The 19,452-nt window shown below is 45.8% G+C and overlaps 1 protein-coding gene across 1 annotated transcript in view; it reads right to left on the bottom strand.

The window, feature by feature from the left end:
• Positions 1-11,082: 11,082 nt before the first annotated feature.
• The window catches only part of GATA1 (GATA binding protein 1), a 32,857-nt gene continuing 24,487 nt past the window's right edge, over positions 11,083-19,452 (bottom strand). Inside the window, exons 2-6 of the mRNA XM_069747846.1 lie at positions 16,972-17,159; positions 13,355-13,711; positions 13,095-13,240; positions 12,719-12,844; positions 11,083-11,755 (exon numbers count right to left, since the gene is read on the bottom strand). Coding sequence (XP_069603947.1) covers positions 11,444-11,755; positions 12,719-12,844; positions 13,095-13,240; positions 13,355-13,711; positions 16,972-17,149 — 1,119 coding nt within the window. The 5' untranslated portion in view covers positions 17,150-17,159 and the 3' untranslated portion in view covers positions 11,083-11,443. The remainder of the gene's footprint in view (positions 11,756-12,718; positions 12,845-13,094; positions 13,241-13,354; positions 13,712-16,971; positions 17,160-19,452) is intronic.

Genomic DNA, 19,452 nt, shown 5'->3' on the forward strand with positions numbered 1-19,452 from the left:
TTGTGTATATAGTTTGCACCTTATTAAAGGTGCTCCCTACTGGTTTTACAAGTGAAAGAAGACTTTGCGAAGATGATGCTGATGGACATGACGCAGAAGGTCTTGCTTTCAGTGGACTTGCAGACATAGAGAGAATCTGCACTACTTACTAGAGACTTGGGTCCGTCTTAAAGGGAATGTTTACATGATTGCCTTAATAAAAGTTGAAACGTTAATAATGTTAAAATTTAGAAAGTTTGATAATGTTGATAGAGACTGAGGACAGGAAAGCTTGAAGTGAACCCGTAGGGGTTAGAGAGAGAGTCCTCCTGAGAGATGTAGAAAGATGGTCGGCACAATGACAGTAGGCCCAGCCAAGGAGCTAGGCGGTCCTGCATTGGTGAAGTTGGAACGGAAAGAAACGTTGAGTTAGTTATATAAGCATTTTATGGTAGGCCTTTAGTGGGTTCAGCATATACGCCCTTAAAGGAAAAGTTAAATCAAAGTTTGCACTTAGTAGAATACCCGGCTGGGTACTGAGAGTTATTTATAGTCAAAATGTTATTTAAAAATATTTAACTTTTATTTTTGTTTGTAACGTTCAAGTGTCCTTACCTCCCATAAAGGGAAGCACCTTTTCTATTTACTTATTTTAGCATTTCAAAAATTTTGCATGTCTTTTGCTGTATTATATTGTTGTTCTTCTTCCCAGTCCAGGAGTACTGGATTTAACCGGGGGGGAGTGCAGCGCCCCAGAGACCTGGTCGTTGCAGTATGGCACTCTGCCGCTAAGGGGAGTGGCGGTACGTCTGATGGCACTAAGGAGTTCTCCTGACCAGGTATCACCAGAACACATTACACTTCACCCTCCGGCCACTAGGGGAAGAAAAAGGCTTTATTTATTGGGCCACTCCTCACATTGGTAAAACTAGGGGCTGGGGAGGAAGTTAGTGAGAAGCTGACTGGGTTGGATTCAGGCAACATCCTGTGGCAGGGGGTGTTGCAGGGAGAAGGCACAGGGGGGTCCCTGTCAGGCGTGGGAACCTGGCGGGTGCCTAGCGAACAGAACAGAATGTAACGGAACCGCGCCTGCACACCCTGCGGCGGTATCCAGGAGAGAGACACGAAGGGAAGGATATTGTGGAACAGTGTAAATGAGATCAAGCACAAAGGAGAGCCAGTAGGAGTCGTGCCGAGAGACAGAGGCAACGTCTTACTGAGGCGCGTAGTCGGTGGCCGGAACACCGCAGGAGTAACTGACTTCAGGCCTTACTTCAAACTCCACCGGACAGTTAATTATAGGTTGGCTGTCTACCTTAAAGGGAACCTGTCACCCCGAAAATCGCGGGTGAGGTAATCCCACCGGCATCAGGGGCTTATCTACAGCATTCTGTAATGCTGTAGATAAGCCCCCGATGTTACCTGAAAAAGGAGAAAAAGACGTTATATTATACTCACCCAGGGGCGGTCCCGCTGCTGGTCAGGTCGGATGGGCGTCTCCGGTCCGCTCCGGCGCCTCCTATCTTCTTTCCATGACGTCCTCTTCTGATCTTCAGCCACGGCTCCGGCGCAGGCGTACTTTGCTCAGCCCTGTTGAGGGCAGACAAAGTACTGCAGTGCGCAGGCGCCGGGCCTCTGACCTTTCCGGCGCCTGCGCACTGCAGTACTATCCTCTGCCCTCAAGAGGGCAGAGCAAAGTACGCCTGCGCCGGAGCCGTGACTGAAGATCAGAAGAGGACGTCATGGAAAGAAGATAGGAGGCGCCGCAGCGGACCGGAGACGCCCATCCGACCTGACCAGCAGCGGGATCGCCCCTGGGTGAGTATAATATAACGTCTTTTTCTCCTTTTTCAGGTAACATCGGGGGCTTATCTACAGCATTACAGAATGCTGTAGATAAGCCCCTGATGCCGGTGGGCTTACCTCACCCGCGATTTTTGGGGTGACAGGTGCCCTTTAAATTTCCTAAGAAGACATAGGGGGCAACATTGGGAGAGGGGCGTCTCTAGGGTCCCGGAAGACCTCCAAGCCTTCCCGTCATACGGGTGCGTCCTAGCCAAAATATGCCTGGGGGACGAGAAACTAGTAACATCTGGAACTAAAGAGAAAGAGAGCGCTGTAGAGAACGAACGAACGAGAACAGCAGTTGTGAGCACTATTCCGAATGCTCAGCAGGGTAGGACTACAACACACAGGTGCTAGTGGTAGGCAACGATTTCCATCTGCGAAGGAAACTCTGGATGTGCCCATCGGACCGGCCGGTCTCAGATAGCCCTGTTAAGCGTGCTCTGGATTGAGGATCCTGAAGTCTACAGTAAAGAGGTAAAGAGACTGCAAACCTGTGTCCTCGTTATTGCCTGCACCTCACACCATCACCATCCACCTTACTGGGAAGCCCTGGGGACATACTTCACCTGTGGGAAGTTATACCATCCAGCTGCCATTCCATCACCCCAGCGGACCCCACAGCAGCGTCGGTCACCCTGACCGAACACCACAGGTGTCGTTACGAACCCCTGACAGACTGACTGTACCACCTTTATTGGACGCCCCTTAGCAGGGTCGCGGACCGGGTCTAGCCACTGTGACAGCCTCAGCACCGAACCAGAGAGGCCCGGTACCGAGAACTCGTGGCCCTGTGTCTGGGGGCGATCCAGAAGACCCACCAATGGTACAAAATGCGCCTGTTTTCTGAACCTATAAACAACTACCCAGATTACGGTTTTGCCATTGGGGGGGGGGGGGTGTTGTGAATTCCGCTCTTGGGCTCCCTCCGGTGGTTGTAAGTGGCACTTTTGTGAGTTCTGCTCTTGGGCTCCCTCTTGTGGTTTCTAGTGGTATGGCTGCTCCTTGGAGTTAGCTGTCATCAGCTGCCTCCACTTATCGTCTCTTCTGCTCGGCTATTTAAGTCTGGCTCTATCTTCAGCCAGTGCCACTTGTAAATGGTTCCTGGTTGGATTCACATCTCTTTGGAGTTCCCTGTTATCCTGACCAGTTCAGCTAAGCTAAGTTTTTGCTTGCCCTTTTCTGTCCATAGATTGTGGACTTATCCATTCTGTGTTTTCTATGTTTGTCCAGCTTATCAGTGTGAATTAATTCTGTCTTGCTGGAAGCTCTTGGAGGCAGATTTGCCCTCCACACCTTTAGTCAGGTGTGGAGATTTTTTTTGTAAACTCTGCGTGGATTTTTGTAGTGTTTTATACTGACCGCACAGTATTCCATCCTGTCCTATCTATTTAGTTAGACTGGCCTCCTGTGCTCATCCTGGTTTCATTCTGTGTATGTCTTTTTCCTCTCCACTCACAGTCATTATTTGTGGGGGGCTAATCTATCCTTTGGGGATTTTCTCTGAGGCAAGATAGCTTTCCTGCTTCTATCTTTAGGGGTAGTTAGCTCTTAGGCTGTGACGAGATGCCTAGGGAGAGTTAGGAGCATTCCACGGCTACTTCTAGTGTTGTGTTGAGCTTAGGGACTGCGGTCAGTGCAGTTACCACTTCCTTCGGAGCTCGTTCCATGTTGCTCCTAGACCACAGTATCATAACAGGGGGGGATCGGTGATAAAATCCATGGACAGATGAGTCCATGGTCTATCTGGAATTGGCAGTTGCACCAATTCCCTGGCCGGCCAATTATAGGAGGTTTTAGCTCGGGCACAAGTTTTGTGGGAGGACACAAACCGAGTGACGTCAGAAGCCAACGAGGACCACCAAAACATCATAGCGATGGCTTTACGCGTGGCCGAGAATCCAGGATGCCCACTCAGAGACAAGTCATGGAACTCCCAAGGCACCCTTAACCGATACTGGACAGGCATGAAGAACTTATTATTAGGTATGGACGGAGGAGCAAGAGATTGGGCCTCACGAATCTCCCGCTCCAATGCCGAGGAAACCGCAGCCACCACCACTTCGCGCTGAAGAATGGAGGAAGGAGGTTCAGGAGGTGATATTGGATCCAGGCTGCGAGATATGGCATCAGCCTTAACATTCTTGGACCCCGGCCTGAAAGTGATTGAAAACTGAAATCGAGAAAAAAAAGTGACCACCTCACCTCTCTTGGGGTTAAACGTTTGGCGAATTCGATGTAAGACAGGTTCTTGTGATCCGTAATGACAGTGATACGATGGACAGCCCCCTCCAAAAAATGGCTCCATTCTTCAAGCGCCAATTTAATGGCCAATAACTCTCGGTTACCCACATCATAATTCCTTTCAGCAGAGTATTTTTTTTTTAAAAGAAGGCACAGAGTCTCAAATTAGTTAACATGGTGCGCCCCTGGGACAATACTGCCCTCACTCCCACCTCCGAGGCGTCCACCTACACGATAAATGGCTTACATAAAATCAGGTTGAATCAGCACATGGGCGGACATGAAACAGTTTTTTAAAGAAGAAAATGCTGCCAAAGCTGGAACTGACCAATGTTTAAGATTAGACCTCTTAATAGTTAAATCAGTGAGGGGTTTGACCACCTCAGAAAACCCCTTGATGAATTTTCTATAGTAATTAGCAAAACCCAGAAAACGCTGAAGACCCTTGAGATCTCTGGGTTGCACCCAATTCCCAATAGCCTGTACCTTTCTAGGGTCCATACGGAACCCCTCAGCAGACAAAATGACCCCTAGAAAGGACAATTCTTGAGCAAAAAATGAACACTTCTCCAGTTTAGCAAAGAGTGAGCTTTCCCTGAGCCTCTGGAGAACCGCACGGAAGTGACCCATATGACTCTGTTTATCAGAAAATTATATGAGGATATCATCCAGATAAACTACCATGAAGCGCCCAATAAAATCTGACAAAACATGATTAATGAAATTCTGGAACACTGCTGGTACGTTAGGCCAAAGCGCATAACCAAATTCTCAATCAAACCCTCAGAGGTGAGAAATGCAGTTTTCCACTTATCGCCATCCTCCATACGGATAAGATTATATGCTCCCCTGAGGTCCAACTTAGAGAACCTCCTGGCTCCTGACAATTGATTGTACAAATCAGTTATAAGTGGGAGGGGATAAGTGTTCCTTACAGTGATTTTATTCAATTCTCGAAAAATCGAGGAATGGGCGTAAACCACCATCCTTTTTCTTAGCAAAAAAGAACCCCGCCGCCACGGGGGAAACATGGCCGAATGTGCCCTTTACGAAGGCTCTCAGATATATACTCTTTCATAGCAGCCCCTTTAGGGCCGGAGAGATTGTACAGACAGGTCTTGGGCAATTTGGCACCAGAAAAAAGATCAACGGCACAATCGAATGGTCGGTGTGGTAGTACTACCTCAGCCTCCTTTTCGGAGAACACATCCTCAAAGTCCTTCAGGTACTCCGGAATACCCTCCAGACTGACGGATGACACAGATACAGTAGCAAGGCAACTTCTACTACAATTAGGACCCCATTTAACAATATCCCCAGATTCCCAGTCTGGAAGCTAAGTGTGGTGTTTTCTTCTCGTCCCTTTCGTGTTTGTCACTGTCCCCTGTGTGATACTATCTGCAGTGGTGAGGCTAGTGCCCCTTGCTGGCCAGTGCACTAGCCAGGGCAGTGCTAGGTGACAGCGAGGGTCGAGGTTCCTGACAGCGATGGGGGGAAGGACCCTCTTAGAGCACTAGGGGAGTGGAGGGACAGGCTCAGGTTTTGAGCTTAGGTGGTGACCATCCCCCTTTTCCCTATCAGTAGGGCCTTCCATTTCCATCCTGTTGTGTGTGGGTTGTGCTGTCCGCTGACTGACCCCCCCATTGGGTCGTGTCACATTGTGACAGCTTATATATTGTTATATATCAAGTATTATCACATATTTTCTGATAAATTATATACTATTATCTTATATCTTAAAATTATGGTCTATTATTATCTTATGTCCTCATATACCAGACATATTATCCCTTATATTATATGCCAATCGTAAGATCTCATACATTGTTTGATCCTGGTTCATTTCCTATATATGACCTCATAATTTCTTATATACCACTATCTTTGCGGTCAGTGGACAAGTTTTTAGCAATATTGGTGCTGGTGTATGGGGATCCTGATGGCGTCTCCCTGGCTGAGCCTAGACTCCATAAGATCAAGCAAGGGGGCCGGTCGGCCGGCTGAGGAGTACTGCTCAGAGTTTAGGAAATGGGCCACTGACACACAGTGGAACGACCCTGCTCCTAGGAATCATTTTTTGTCAGGGTCTGTCACCTAGGCTACAGGATACTATGGTGTAGTACACTACTCCTGGGTCGTTGGAAGCCACCATAGCCCTTGCTATCTGGGTGGATAGAAGCCTCAAGGAGAGACATACACCAAATCTGCCCCCTGTTGTTCTTTCTAGGGAGGAGGACACAACGGTGCAGATGGACTAACTTATGCAGGTGGGAGGAGTCTCTTCTCAAACAGGGTTGCCTGCTGTTCACCGTGGTATGAGGGCATGTTTCTACTGTGGGCAAACTGGTAATTTCATCAATGTCTGCCCAGCTCATGCCAAAGTAAGTTCACCATCTCAAAAGCCGCATCCCTCTGGTCGTGTGGAGTGAGGCGACCAGGGTGTGTATATTTCCTCCATCTATACGTCTCAGTGAACTATTCCTGCTGAAGTGGTGGTTGGCAGGGTTAGGCTAGTTTTACATTTGCGGTTAAGTCCGCAGCGTATCAACTGCAAACGCATGCAAAAACGCAGCTTACACATGATGGTAAAAAAAGCAGCGTTTGCATGCGTTTTTACATGTGTTTGCGCTTTTTATGCGCATGCGTTTGATATTTCCAGGAGGGTGTGTCTTTAATGGGCATGTCTAAATCAGTTCCTGGACATGCGCAGTCCGAAGTACGCAAGCGCATCAAACGCATGCGTACGCAAAGACATGTGTACGCATGCGTTCCCATAGACAGTAATGCTTTTTTTTGCCGCATTCCTTGCGCTAACAACTGCATACGTTTCTAGGTGGCAAATTGACTCCTCTAAAATTACTACATGTTGCGTTTACCGCGCCAAACCGCAGACGATGAAACGACGCATGTGTCTTCAAACACGGCAAAACGCAACCGATCCCAGACACATGCGTCCCTAATGTTAAATATAGGAAAACACAATGCATGCGGATAATTGCGGAAGAAACGCTGCCGACACAACCGCAATTGTGAAACAGGCCTTACTGAGACAGTTCTGGTGCTTGTGGATAGTGGAGCTGGGGTCAATTTGGTGGATGCTTGCTTTGTACAGACCCATGGTCTGGGTAGGATGCTGTCGCGACTCCTTAGCATTCAGGCAATTGACTCAGTCCCACTCAGCCAGGGGAGGGTGACCCAAGTCATAGATAATATAAACCTGCCTATAGGGATTCGTCATGAAGAGTCCCTGTCATGCTACGTCTTGGAGGGTATGCCAACTTCCATCCTCTTAGGTCTCTCTAGAAGAAACATAACCCAGTGATAAATTGGCAGTCCAGGGAAGTAGTCAGCTGGAACCAGTCCTGTGAGGACTGCTGCCCAGGAGCTACTGTCTTGGCCGTCTTTCTTAAACCTACCCCTTCTTCTCTGGTGGGGGAAGTGAAGGTGCTGCCAGGGAGTAGGGGCAAGACTCAACCCTCACCCCAAGTAAACACTGAGTTTCAGTGTCCTCTCAGGAGGAGGGATCAGGGGAGGGTGGTGGTTCCCTCTGTATGTAGTGAGGGTAAGAGTTTTGCTGACACAGGGGGACACCTCTGCTATCGGTTCCTCAAAGAGTTCACCATTCTGTGGCAAACTTATACGTGGAAATAAACGTTCAGGTCCGGACCTGTGTATGACTGAGTAGGTGTGGGTGTCCACCAAAAACATCAGGTGGAAATATGCTTCTGGGACCTGGAGTTCTAGGGTGATTGGGCCGTATCTGGTGTCGGCCATTCTCACTCCGGGAGCTTTCCAGCTGGAGTTATCCCCAGTAATGCACGTACACAACGTATTCCACAGGTCGGCGCTCTGGAGATTTGTGGCGCCTTCAGAGCCTACGTTATTGCCATCTCCATTGGGCTGCATTTGCCATAAACCTGAGGATCAGGAGACTGCAAAGGTGAACTCTAGTGGATCGAGGCGTCCTCACCATACGTCTTTTTTGGTGAGGTCCGGTGTTGAGGGTCCAGAGGTCCCTCATTGAAAGGGGGGTACGATCCATTTTTAGACTCGTGGCAGCTCTGGTTCCACTCTGTTTTAAATGTAGCTTTTTTCCTTTCAGGACCAGCGGAGGTTAATGTCAGTTTTTCCCTCGCTGGCAATCTGCTGCAGTTGCAGAGTTGCTGGGTCAGCTGATGTGAGTGGTGACCAATCCCACCATCCTTTAAATGGTCACCTGATGCATCAGCAGACTGTTGGTGATAGAGTTTCTCTATGGAGATCATCCTTGTAATGGCAGCTCTCTGGTATCTGCTGTTTCTGGAGTTTGGAGTCCGGCTTCTGTGTCATCTGCGGTGTGGAGCTTGGCAGCGGAGTCTGGAAGCTAAGTGTGGTGTTTTCGTCTTGTCCCTTTCGTGTTTGTCACTGTCCCCTGTGTGATGCTATCTGCAGTGGTGAGGCTAGCGCCTCTTGCCGGCCAATGCACTAGCCAGAACAGTGCTAGGTGAAAGTGATGGATGGCGTCGGGGGGGGGGGGGGGGGGGGAAGGACCCACTTAGGGTGTTATGGGAGTACAGGGACAGGCTCATGTTTGAGCGCAGGTGGTGACTATCCCTCATATCCCTATTGGTAGGGCCTTCCTTTCCCCATTTCCATTTTGTTGTGTGTGTGTTGCACCGTCCGCTGATTGCCCCCCCCCTCCCCTGTTGGGTCGTATCACATTGTGACAGCTTATACTGTATATTGTTATATATCAAGCATTATCACATATTTTCTGATATATTATGTACTATTATCTTATCTCTTAAAATTGTCTATTATTATCTGGTGTCATCATGTACCAGACATATTATCCCTTATATTATTTTATGCCAATCATAAGATCTCATACATTGTTTGATCCTGGTTCATTTCATATACATGACCTTATACTTTCTTATATACCAGTTATATAATTCCATATATTTTTACACCAGTGATCGCCCCCGTATATTTTTACACTAGTGTTCATCAACATGTATTATTACACCTGTAATCTCAGCTGTGTATTATTACACATCAGTGATCGCCCCGTATATTTTTACACCAGTGTTCACCCCCGTGTATTATTACACACCAGTGATCACACCCAATATATTATTACACATCAGTGATCTCCCTTTTATATTATTACACATCAGGTATCGCCTCCGTATATTATTATACACCGGTGTTCACCCCCGTAAATTATTACACCAGTGAAAGCCAGCGTATATTATTACACATCAGTGATCACCCCGCATATTACACCAGTGATCTCCCTTTTATATTACACACCAGTGTTCGCCTCCGTAAATTATTACACCAGTGAAAACCAGCGTATATTAATATTATTACACATCAGTCATTGCCCCTGTAAATTATTACATTAGTGAAAGCCAGCGTATATTATTACACATCAGTGATCACCCCTTATATTATTACATCAATGATCGCCCACATATATTACACATCAGTGATCGCCTCCTTATATTATTACACCAGTGATCGCCCTTGTATATTTGTACACCAGTAATTACCTCCGTATATCATAACACCAGTGATTGCCCACGTATATTAGTACACATCAATTATCGCCCCATATATTATTACACCAGTGATCACCCCTGCATATTATTACACTAGTGATCGCCTCGGTGTATTATTACACATTAGTGATCTCCCAGTATATTATTACACCAGTAATCACCCCGTATATTATTACACATCAGTGATCGCCCCCGTATATTTTTACATCAGTGAACGCCCCATATATTAAATATCATTTATTGCCCCCATATATTACACCAGTGATTGCCCCCTTTTATTATTACATGTCAGTGATTGCCCCTGTATATTTTAACATCAGTGATCTCCCGTGTATTATTACACCAGTGATCATCTTGGTGTATTATTACACATCAGTGATCTCCCCCGTATAGTATTACACCAGTGATTGCCCCATATATTATTCCACAACAGTGATCTCCTCCAGTCTTTTATTACACACTAGCGATCCCCCTGTATATTATTACACCAGTGATCTCCCCCGTGTATTATTACACATCAGGGATCACCCTCTATATTATTACACCACTGTTATCCCCCGTGTACTATTACACATCAGTGATCGACTCATATATATGTGTAATATTACACCAGTTATCTTCCCTGTGTAATATCACAACAGTGAGCTCCCCCATGTATTATTACACCAGTGATCACCCTATATATTATTGCACGAGTGATCTGCCCTATATATTATTACACACCAGTGATCTGCCCCGTATATTACACCAGTGATCACCCCGTAAATTATTACATGCCATGTTTTACCATATAGATGGTTCTTTCGTGAACAGAGGCCTCTGTGTACCCTGCGGTAATTTTTTTTCTTTTACAATGGGCCCCTATGGTGGCGGAGGCCTATGCATCCATTTTGACAGTGGGTACAGTGGGGCATGTACCTCCTGACAGTGGGCACAGTGGGGCGTGTACCTCCTGCAGTGGGCAATAGCGCAGAGTTTACAGAGCCTAAGGCCTCTTTCACATTTCCATCGGTACGGGCCCGTCGCAATGCGTCGGGCCCACGTACCGACGGACGTTGTGAATTCTTTCCAAGACGTGGGCAGCGGATGCAGTTTTTCAATGCATCCGCTGCCCATTCTGCAGTATGGGGAGGAGGGGGCGGAGTTTCAGCCGCGCATACGCTGTCGAAAGTGGCGGACGCGACGCACAAAAAAAGTTACATTGAACGTTTTTTGTGACGACGGTCCGCCAAAACACGACGGATCCGTCGCACGACGGATGCGACGTGTGGCAATCCGTTGCGATCCATCACTAATACAAGTTTATGGGCAAAAAACGCATCCTGCGAGCACATTTGCAGGATCCGTTTTTTGCCCTAAACGACGGATTGCGGCGGATTGCAAATGACGGAAGTGTGAAAGAGGCCTAACCCTGTCCTGTGTGATATTCTCTGATGAGCACAGACCCCATTATTACAGGCGGAGACGTCACAGGAGACATTGTTTATTGAAATAAGCCTAGGATTAGTCCTAACAACCTGGGACGGTCCCTGACCCTCAGGACTGGGTGCGTCTGCCCGCCCTGTACACAGGGCTCACACATCATCATTATATCGCCCGATACAAAATCCTTTTATAAAATTCTGTTCAAAAAATACAAATGCAGAGAATATTGTACAAGGTCTTGTCTCCTGCTGGCTCTGGGGGACGAGGTAGAGGGGAGTGAAGAGAACATGTCTGTATGGGGAGAGGTCATGGGTGGAGCCGTTTCCAAAAAATCGTGAATGATCAAGAAGCCCAATGGACTCGGCTCATCCTTGTAGGGTCGGGGTGGAAGCTGTAGGAGAGTTCTAGCTGAGAGCAGATGAGACTCCCGGTAACATGTGAGGTCTATACGTGATGTGCGGCGGTGAGCGAGGAATCCTCGGGGGCGCAATCAGGTGATGAGGAGAGGGCGAGCAGGGCATTAAGTGTCCCATAGAAGGAATCTGGCCGGGTAGAAGGATGGGTCCAAATTGATACATGGCTTGATCCTCCGGCACGTTCTTCAGAGGGTCGTAGAGACCATCGGGGGTTTGCTGCTTCTTCTTCTTGGACTTGCTGCTCACTTTCCGGTTACGTGTTTGGATCCCCTCCTTCTTCATGGTTAAGGGGCGGTTTACCTGGGAAATTAGGCAATAATTAGTAGTTGTAGGACTAGATTCAGCTGTGACATAAAAGTGGGATAGGCATAGGGTACCAAAGTCAAATGCCCATGCAGAGCGAGGCAGTCAACAGGAGGTTGTCCTCTGCATAGAGCTTTGTCATCTCGGTCGCTGCCCAAGTAGAAAGAAGTGAGCCTTGTTATCTCTAGTTGCTGCCTATGCAGAGCTCAGCAGCCAATGACCAACTCCTCTACAATGCTGCGTGTTCTGCATAAGCAGCGAGCAATGGAAGAAACTGAGCAGCTAATGAATGCAGACGGTATGATCACGTGCACTCGCAACAGTAGGAGCTGCTGTTACGTTATTACACTTCTTCTAACCCTAGGTAGGGCAGGGGCCAAGATCAGGGTCAGGGTAAAAAATTAATTACATGGAACAAAAAATTCTAATAATGAAAATAGCTGAACAAAATAATAATAATAATAATAATAATTATAATTATTATTATAGTAGTTATTCATTGTTATATGTCTAATTTCAGCAAAAACAGGAACAGTGGATTCCAAATGCGCTGCCAAGTCCAAGATCGAAGACAAAATGGTTAATTAAAAGTGGATTCTTGTCACACACCACCTCTCAAGGTGAGCATATCATCCCCATCCTTCTAGCCCTCATACTGGGGTAAGACCATATTGCGCTTTGCACGTTTCTTTTAATTGCAGCAAAAACCAGAATACAAAAGTTTAAAAAGCAGAATATAATGACATCAGAATTTTCTTTAAAAATATAATAAATGCACGTGCAGAGGTTACAGGGGTCAATAATTGATGGAGAAAGAGAAATAAAGAGGCGTCCTCTCCTGCCCTGTCTTTGCCCTCGGAATGGCAAGTGTTTACCGGCTTGGTGACAACCCCTTGGGAGGTCTGGCGGTGGCTGCACTGGTTGCCCCCCAGCCTTAGAGTATGTACATCCGGCTCTTACATTGTGGAGCTTGTAGTATAATCCGCAGGCGTTGCACACGGGGTCCCCGTTTGTGTTCCTCCTCCATAGCGTGGTGGTGCTCGTATGACAGTTGCTACATTGGGTCCCGGCCCTCTTGCTGACGATCTGTCAAGTAAAGTTAAGATGAAGATGGCTGGAGAAACTTTTGGGATATTTTGCAAGTATTACTGAGAATAATTGTTCTTCACCACAAATGTCATCACTGCTCCAACAGACAACAGAGTCTTGAGAAAAACCACAGATGACTGACATCCAGGTGACGTTTAAGCCCTTGAGGGACAGTACTAACAATGAACCCTAGGACCCATCATGCCTTGGTCTTCCCCTCCTTACATCATACCACCATGTTCCTTACCAGACGTTTCTTTGGTCGGATCAGAGGACGATTCTGCCCGTTCATCTTGTGGTAGAGGCCGCAGGCATTACACAGATAGTGGCCGCTGATATCTCGCCTCCACAGCGGGGTCACCGTGGCCCCACAGTTCACACATTCACGATCCTCTGGGGGATATATGGGGAACAAGGCATAAGATATGAAAATCTAGACCTCAGCAAAACCCAACACCAATCTAATTATTTAGTGCTTGCACCCAAACACTGAAGGCTGAGAGATACCTGATGGCTGGAAGAGACTGTTACTGAAGTCCTGCGGTGAGCCGAGATATCCCATCTGGGCCATCACCTGGCTGTTCGGACTACGTGAGTCCAAGGACACGAGGTCACCGGTCAATGGGCTCATCCTTTCTGTCTTTAAGGTCTCTAAAAATTTAGGACTCCCATCACATTCAGCTGATGGTGCAGGACCCAGAAGCAGTGGGACAGGAGAATATAGCGGGGGAGAGGTAAGGGGTCCTAAAGGTGAAGCACCCGATGTGAACAGAGGTACTGTACTGGAAGGTCTTCCATAGGTGGTCAGGCTTTGTGGAAATCCAGGACTACTGTCTGCCCAGTGAGGAGGAAAGGTATGGAGAACTGCAAAATAGAAGCAATCGTAAGTGTAAATGCAGAATTATTGTTCCACATTTGTACTGCATTTTTCATGTTTGATAGTCTCCTGTTTCATAATACTGCCCTCAATCTACACGAATATAACTACTATAATACTGTCCCCTATGTACAAGAATATAACTGCTATAATACTGCTCCTATGTACAAGAATATAACTACTATAATACTGCCCCTATGTACAAGAATATAACTACTATAATACTGCCCCTATGTACAAGAATATAACTACGATAATACTGCTCCTATGTACAAGAATATAACTACCATAATACTGTCCCTATGTACAAGAATATCACTACTATAATACTGCCTCGTATGTACAAGAATATACAGTACAGACCAAAAGTTTGGACACACCTTCTCATTTAAAGATTTTTCTGTATTTTCATGACTATGAAAATTATAAATTCACACTGAAGGCATCAAAACTATGAATTAACACATGTGGAATTATATACGTAACAAAAAAGTGTGAAACAACTGAAAATATGTCTTATATTCTAGGTTCTTCAAAGTAGCCACCTTTTGCTTTGATGACTGCTTTGCACACTCTTGGCATTCTCTTGATGAGGTTCAAGAGGTAGTCCCCAGAAATGGTCTTCCAACAATCTTGAAGGAGTTCCCAGAGATGCTTAGCACTTGTTGGCCCTTTTCCCTTCACTCTGCGGTCCAGCTCACCCCAAACCATCTCGATTGGGTTCAGGTCTGGTGACTGTGAAGGCCAGGTCATCTGGCATAGCACCCCATCACTCTCCTTCTTGGTCAAATAGCCCTAAGGCTAGGTTCAGATTGCATTAATGGGACCGCGCTAACGAGCAGCGTTGCACGGCGAAATTAACGCCGTGCAACGCGTCCGTTAGCGCGCCCATTGGCAGCAATGGGAATGCGCATCGCTAGCGCGTGCCATTTTCGGCACGCGCTAGCGATGTGCCGGTGTTTTGTGACGCGCCTCGGATGCTGCTTGCAGTGTCCGCGGCGCGCCCGAGGTCTGTTCCCCGCTCTCGCAGATCGGAGATCTGCGAGAGCGGGGGACGTTAAACGCGACCCCGAAAAAGACATTGCGTTAGCGCAATCCGCTAGCGCTTAGCGCTAAACGGATTGCCCTAACGCAATCTGAACCTAGCCTTACACAACCTGGAGGTGTGTTTGGGGTCATTGTCCTGTTGAAAAATAAATGATGGTCCAACTAAACGCAAACCGGATGGAATAGCATGCCGCTGCAAGATGCTGTGGTAGCCATGCTGGTCCAGTATGCCTTCAATTTTGAATAAATCCCCAACAGTGTCACCGGCAAAGCACCCCCACACTATCACACCTCCTCCTCCATGCTTCACGGTGGGAACCAGGCATGTAGAATCCATCCATTCACCTTTTCTGTGTCGCACAAAGACACGGTGGTTGGAAACAAAGATCTAAAATTTGGACTCATCAGACCAAAACACAGATTTCCACAGGTCTAATGTCCATTCCTTGTGTTCTTTATCCCAAGCAAGTCTCTTCTGCTTGTTGCCTGTCCTTAGCAGTGGTTTTCTAGCAGCTATTTTACCATGAAGGCCTGCTGCACAAGGTCTCCTCTTAACAGTTGTTGTAGAGATGTGTCTGCTGCTAGAACTCTGTGTGGCATTGACCTGGTCTCTAATCTGAGCTGCTGTTAACCTGCGATTTCTGAGGCTGGTGACTCAGATAAACATCCTCAGAAGCAGAGGTGACTCTTGGTCTTCCTTTCCTGGGGCGGTCCTCATGTGAGCCAGTTTCTTTGTAGCGCTTGATGGTTTTTGCCCCTGCACTTGGGGACACTTTCAATGTTTTCCCAATTTTTCGGACTGACTGACCTTCATTTCTTAAAGTAATGATAGCCACTCGTTTTTCTTTACTTTGCTGCTTTTTTCTTGCCATAATACAAATTGTAACAGTCTATTTAGTAGGACTGTCAGCTGTGTATCCACCAGACTTCTGCACAACACAACTGATGGTCCCAACTCCATTTATAAGGCAAGAAATCCCACTTATTAAACCTGACAGGGCACACCTGTGAAGTGAAAACCATTTCCGGTGACTACCTCTTGAAGGTCATCAAGAGAATGCCAAGAGTGTGCAAAGCAGTCTTCAGAGCAAAAGGTGGCTACTTTGAAGAACCTAGAATATAAGACATAATTTCAGTTGTTTCACACTTTTTTTATTAAGTATATAATTCCACATGTGTTAATTCATAGTTTTGATGCCTTCAGTGTGAATGTACGATTTTCATAGTCATGAAAATACAGAAAAATCTTTAAATGGGAAGGTGTGTCCAAACTTTTGGTCTGTACTGTAACTACTATAATACTGCTCCTATGTACAAGAATATAACTGCTATAATACTGCTCCTATGTACAAGAATATAACTACTATAATACTGCCCCTATCTACAAGAATATAGCTACTGTAATACTGTTACTATGTACTAGAATATACCTACTATAATACTGCCCATATGTACAAGAATATAACTACTATAATACTTCCCCTATGTACAAGAATATAACTACTATAATACTGCTCCTATGTGCAAGAATATAACTACTATAATAGTGCTCCTATGTACAAGAATATAACTACTATAATAGTGCTCCTATGTACAAGAATATAACTACTATAATAGTGCTCCTATGTACAAGAATATAACTACTATAATACTGCTCCTATGTACAAGAATATAACTACTATAATACTGCTCCTATGTACAAGAATATAACTACTATATTACTGTTCCTATGTACAAGAATATAACTACTATAATACTGCCCCCTATGTACAAGAATATAACTACTATAATACTGCCCCCTATGTACAAGAATATAACTACTATAATACTGCTCCTATGTGCAAGAATATAACTACTATAATAGTGCTCCTATGTACAAGAATATAACTACTATAATAGTGCTCCTATGTACAAGAATATAACTACTATAATAGTGCTCCTATGTACAAGAATATAACTACTATAATACTGCTCCTATGTACAAGAATATAACTACTATAATACTGCTCCTATGTACAAGAATATAACTACTATATTACTGTTCCTATGTACAAGAATATAACTACTATAATACTGCCTCCTATGTACAAGAATATAACTACTATAATACTGCCCCCTATGTACAAGAATATAACTACTATAATACTACTTCTACATGCAAGTAAGATAAATTAAATTGTATCTAACTTGCATTACGCACCTGAAGAATGACGGAAAGCTGTCACTTCGCGACTGGACAAAGGTCCGCCATATTGAGATGGGCTATTGTCACTGCCCAGGGTGTAGAAGTAGTCAGACTCCTCAGGGCTTTGGGTAAGGGCATTGTCTGAGTATTGGGGTATCGGCTCCTGACTCCCGGATAGAGATGTGAATTCCATTACTGGGCACCTGGCATACATTACAACACAGGTACAATTAATGTACAATATATAGTGACCATCATTCATTTTATTGCTATTAACTGAGATGACCAAGGCTTCCTCCTTTGCTCAGTGTCACCCCCTGCTGATATATGGACTTTGCAGGAGCTGCTAAAAAGGAGTCGGGTAAAGAAAGTGACAACTGCTCTACACATATTTGTGGGCTTAGAAACGATAATCCCTATGCAATAATGTCCCAAATCCAAATGATTCTCTACTACCCCAGCACCACATGGCAGTATAATACTGCCCTATATGAGAAATATCATTACAATACTGCCCTCCTGTGGACAAGTATATAACTACAGGCCAATGCTCGGAGATATTTTCACTTGTGCATTGCACACATCAGGGTGGGCTCGTCCTAACCTTTCTCCTCATTTTGGGGTCTCCTTGTATTAATATCTGGGGGCTTAGTGGTAAAGGATCCCTTTATAGGGCTTGTGCTTGATCTCCTTTTATGCCCGCTGTCCAAGGTACTGAAGGGTGAGCCCTGCAGGAGTTTAGAGGACCTGTCACTACATGGAGTTGTTTTGGCCTCCTCCACGATGAGGGTTCCAACCACTAATGGGCACCATTACACTGCCCGCATGGACATTAGTCTAGATGGCACCCGATAATGACCATTTATTAAAAAAACGAAGTCTCTATTATTCAGTGGGTGCCAACCAGCTTTCCCAGGCTCCTGAACAGTAAATGTACCTAGTTATGTAGCTATCGCCCACTATGCAGATCGGCGATAATATTGGGCTATATAATCTCCTGACCAAGCAGATCAGTGATAACTAATGTTGGGGCGGCCAAATCATCACCTAGCTTTGCCTCGAACAGCTAAAACTGAGGAATGGTTACATTGTTTATGGGTAATATCTTCCTTAGGTGGAAACGCCCCTTTAAGGAGGACCCTAACACACATCTAATGATCCGTATTAGACATCGCTTTGGTCTATCCGCACTGCGCTGGGGATTAGTCAGTGACTAATGCGTTAAACCAATAGTACAAGGGTTTTTTTTTTTTCGAAAAGTACGATAAAAACAAACCTTGTTCCGTTACAGGAAGTCAGATCTCGTTTCCTTAATGAACTTATCAGCTGGAGATCTCAACAGCGGTGTCAAAATACTGGTCAGTCTTCACGTCATATGTCCGTTGCACCGAGTACCAGATGTACGCGCAGATTAGGGGGCATTATTCCTGGTGCGCTTCCGTCCTCTCTGTAAGGGGGGGTTTGTCGGATGGCTGGAGAGGCGCTAACATATGGGGCGGTCTAGAACAACCAATCGGGATCCTGGGTACATGTTCCATGAGAATTTGACAAAAATAATATTGTGTTGTTGTATTTATTTTTTAAGAAAAATTACTAATAAAGTTATATTAATTTTAATATTATGGATCTCTTCAGAATTTCTGGTTATATTAGGTACCAGAATATCTATATATATAATTGTCTAAGGGGCACTTCCTTCTCTCTGTCGGCAACTTCCATAACGGAAATCCTGCGTCGCTGATTGGTCTCGGCAGCTGCCTGTCATGGCTGCCGCGACCAATCAGCGGCGGGCACAGTCTGATTAGTCCCTCCCTACTCCCTTGCAGTCAGTGCCCGGCGCCCGCTCCATAATCCCCTCCAGTCACCGCTCACACAGGGTTAATGGCAGCGGTAACTGGCTGCGGGTACCGCACTCCGTTACCGCTGCTATTAACCCTGTGTCTCCCCAACTTTTTTACTATTGATGCTGCCTATGCAGCATCAATAGTAAAAAGATGTCATGTTAAAAAAAGAAAAAAAAAAAAAAAAGAAACCTGCTAATCTCACCTTCCGTCGTCCGACGATGCGCTCGCGCTGGCCGCCATCTCCCGTTCCCAGAGATGCAATGCAAAATTACCCAGAAGACTTAGTGGTCCCGCAAGACCGCTAAGTCATCTGGGTAATTTCGCAATGCATCCTGGGAATGGAAGATGGCGGCAACCGCGCGCGCATCGCCAGAGTTTCGCTGGATCCTAGGGGGTGAGTATATAACTATTTTTTATTTTAGTTATTTTTTTTTTAACAGGGATATGGTGCCCACACTGCTAAATACTACGTGGACTGGGTTATATACCGCGTGGCTGCTATATACAAGGACAGTGTTATATACTCCGTGGGCTGTATGACATACTCCGTGGGCTGTGCTATATACTACGTGCCCTGTGTTATATGTTACGTGGGCTGTGCTATATACTACGTGCCCTGTGTTATATACTGTGTTGCCTGTGTTATATACTG

The sequence above is a fragment of the Ranitomeya imitator genome, chromosome 2 (genome assembly GCF_032444005.1).
Source record: "Ranitomeya imitator isolate aRanImi1 chromosome 2, aRanImi1.pri, whole genome shotgun sequence".
NCBI lineage: Eukaryota > Metazoa > Chordata > Amphibia > Anura > Dendrobatidae > Ranitomeya > Ranitomeya imitator.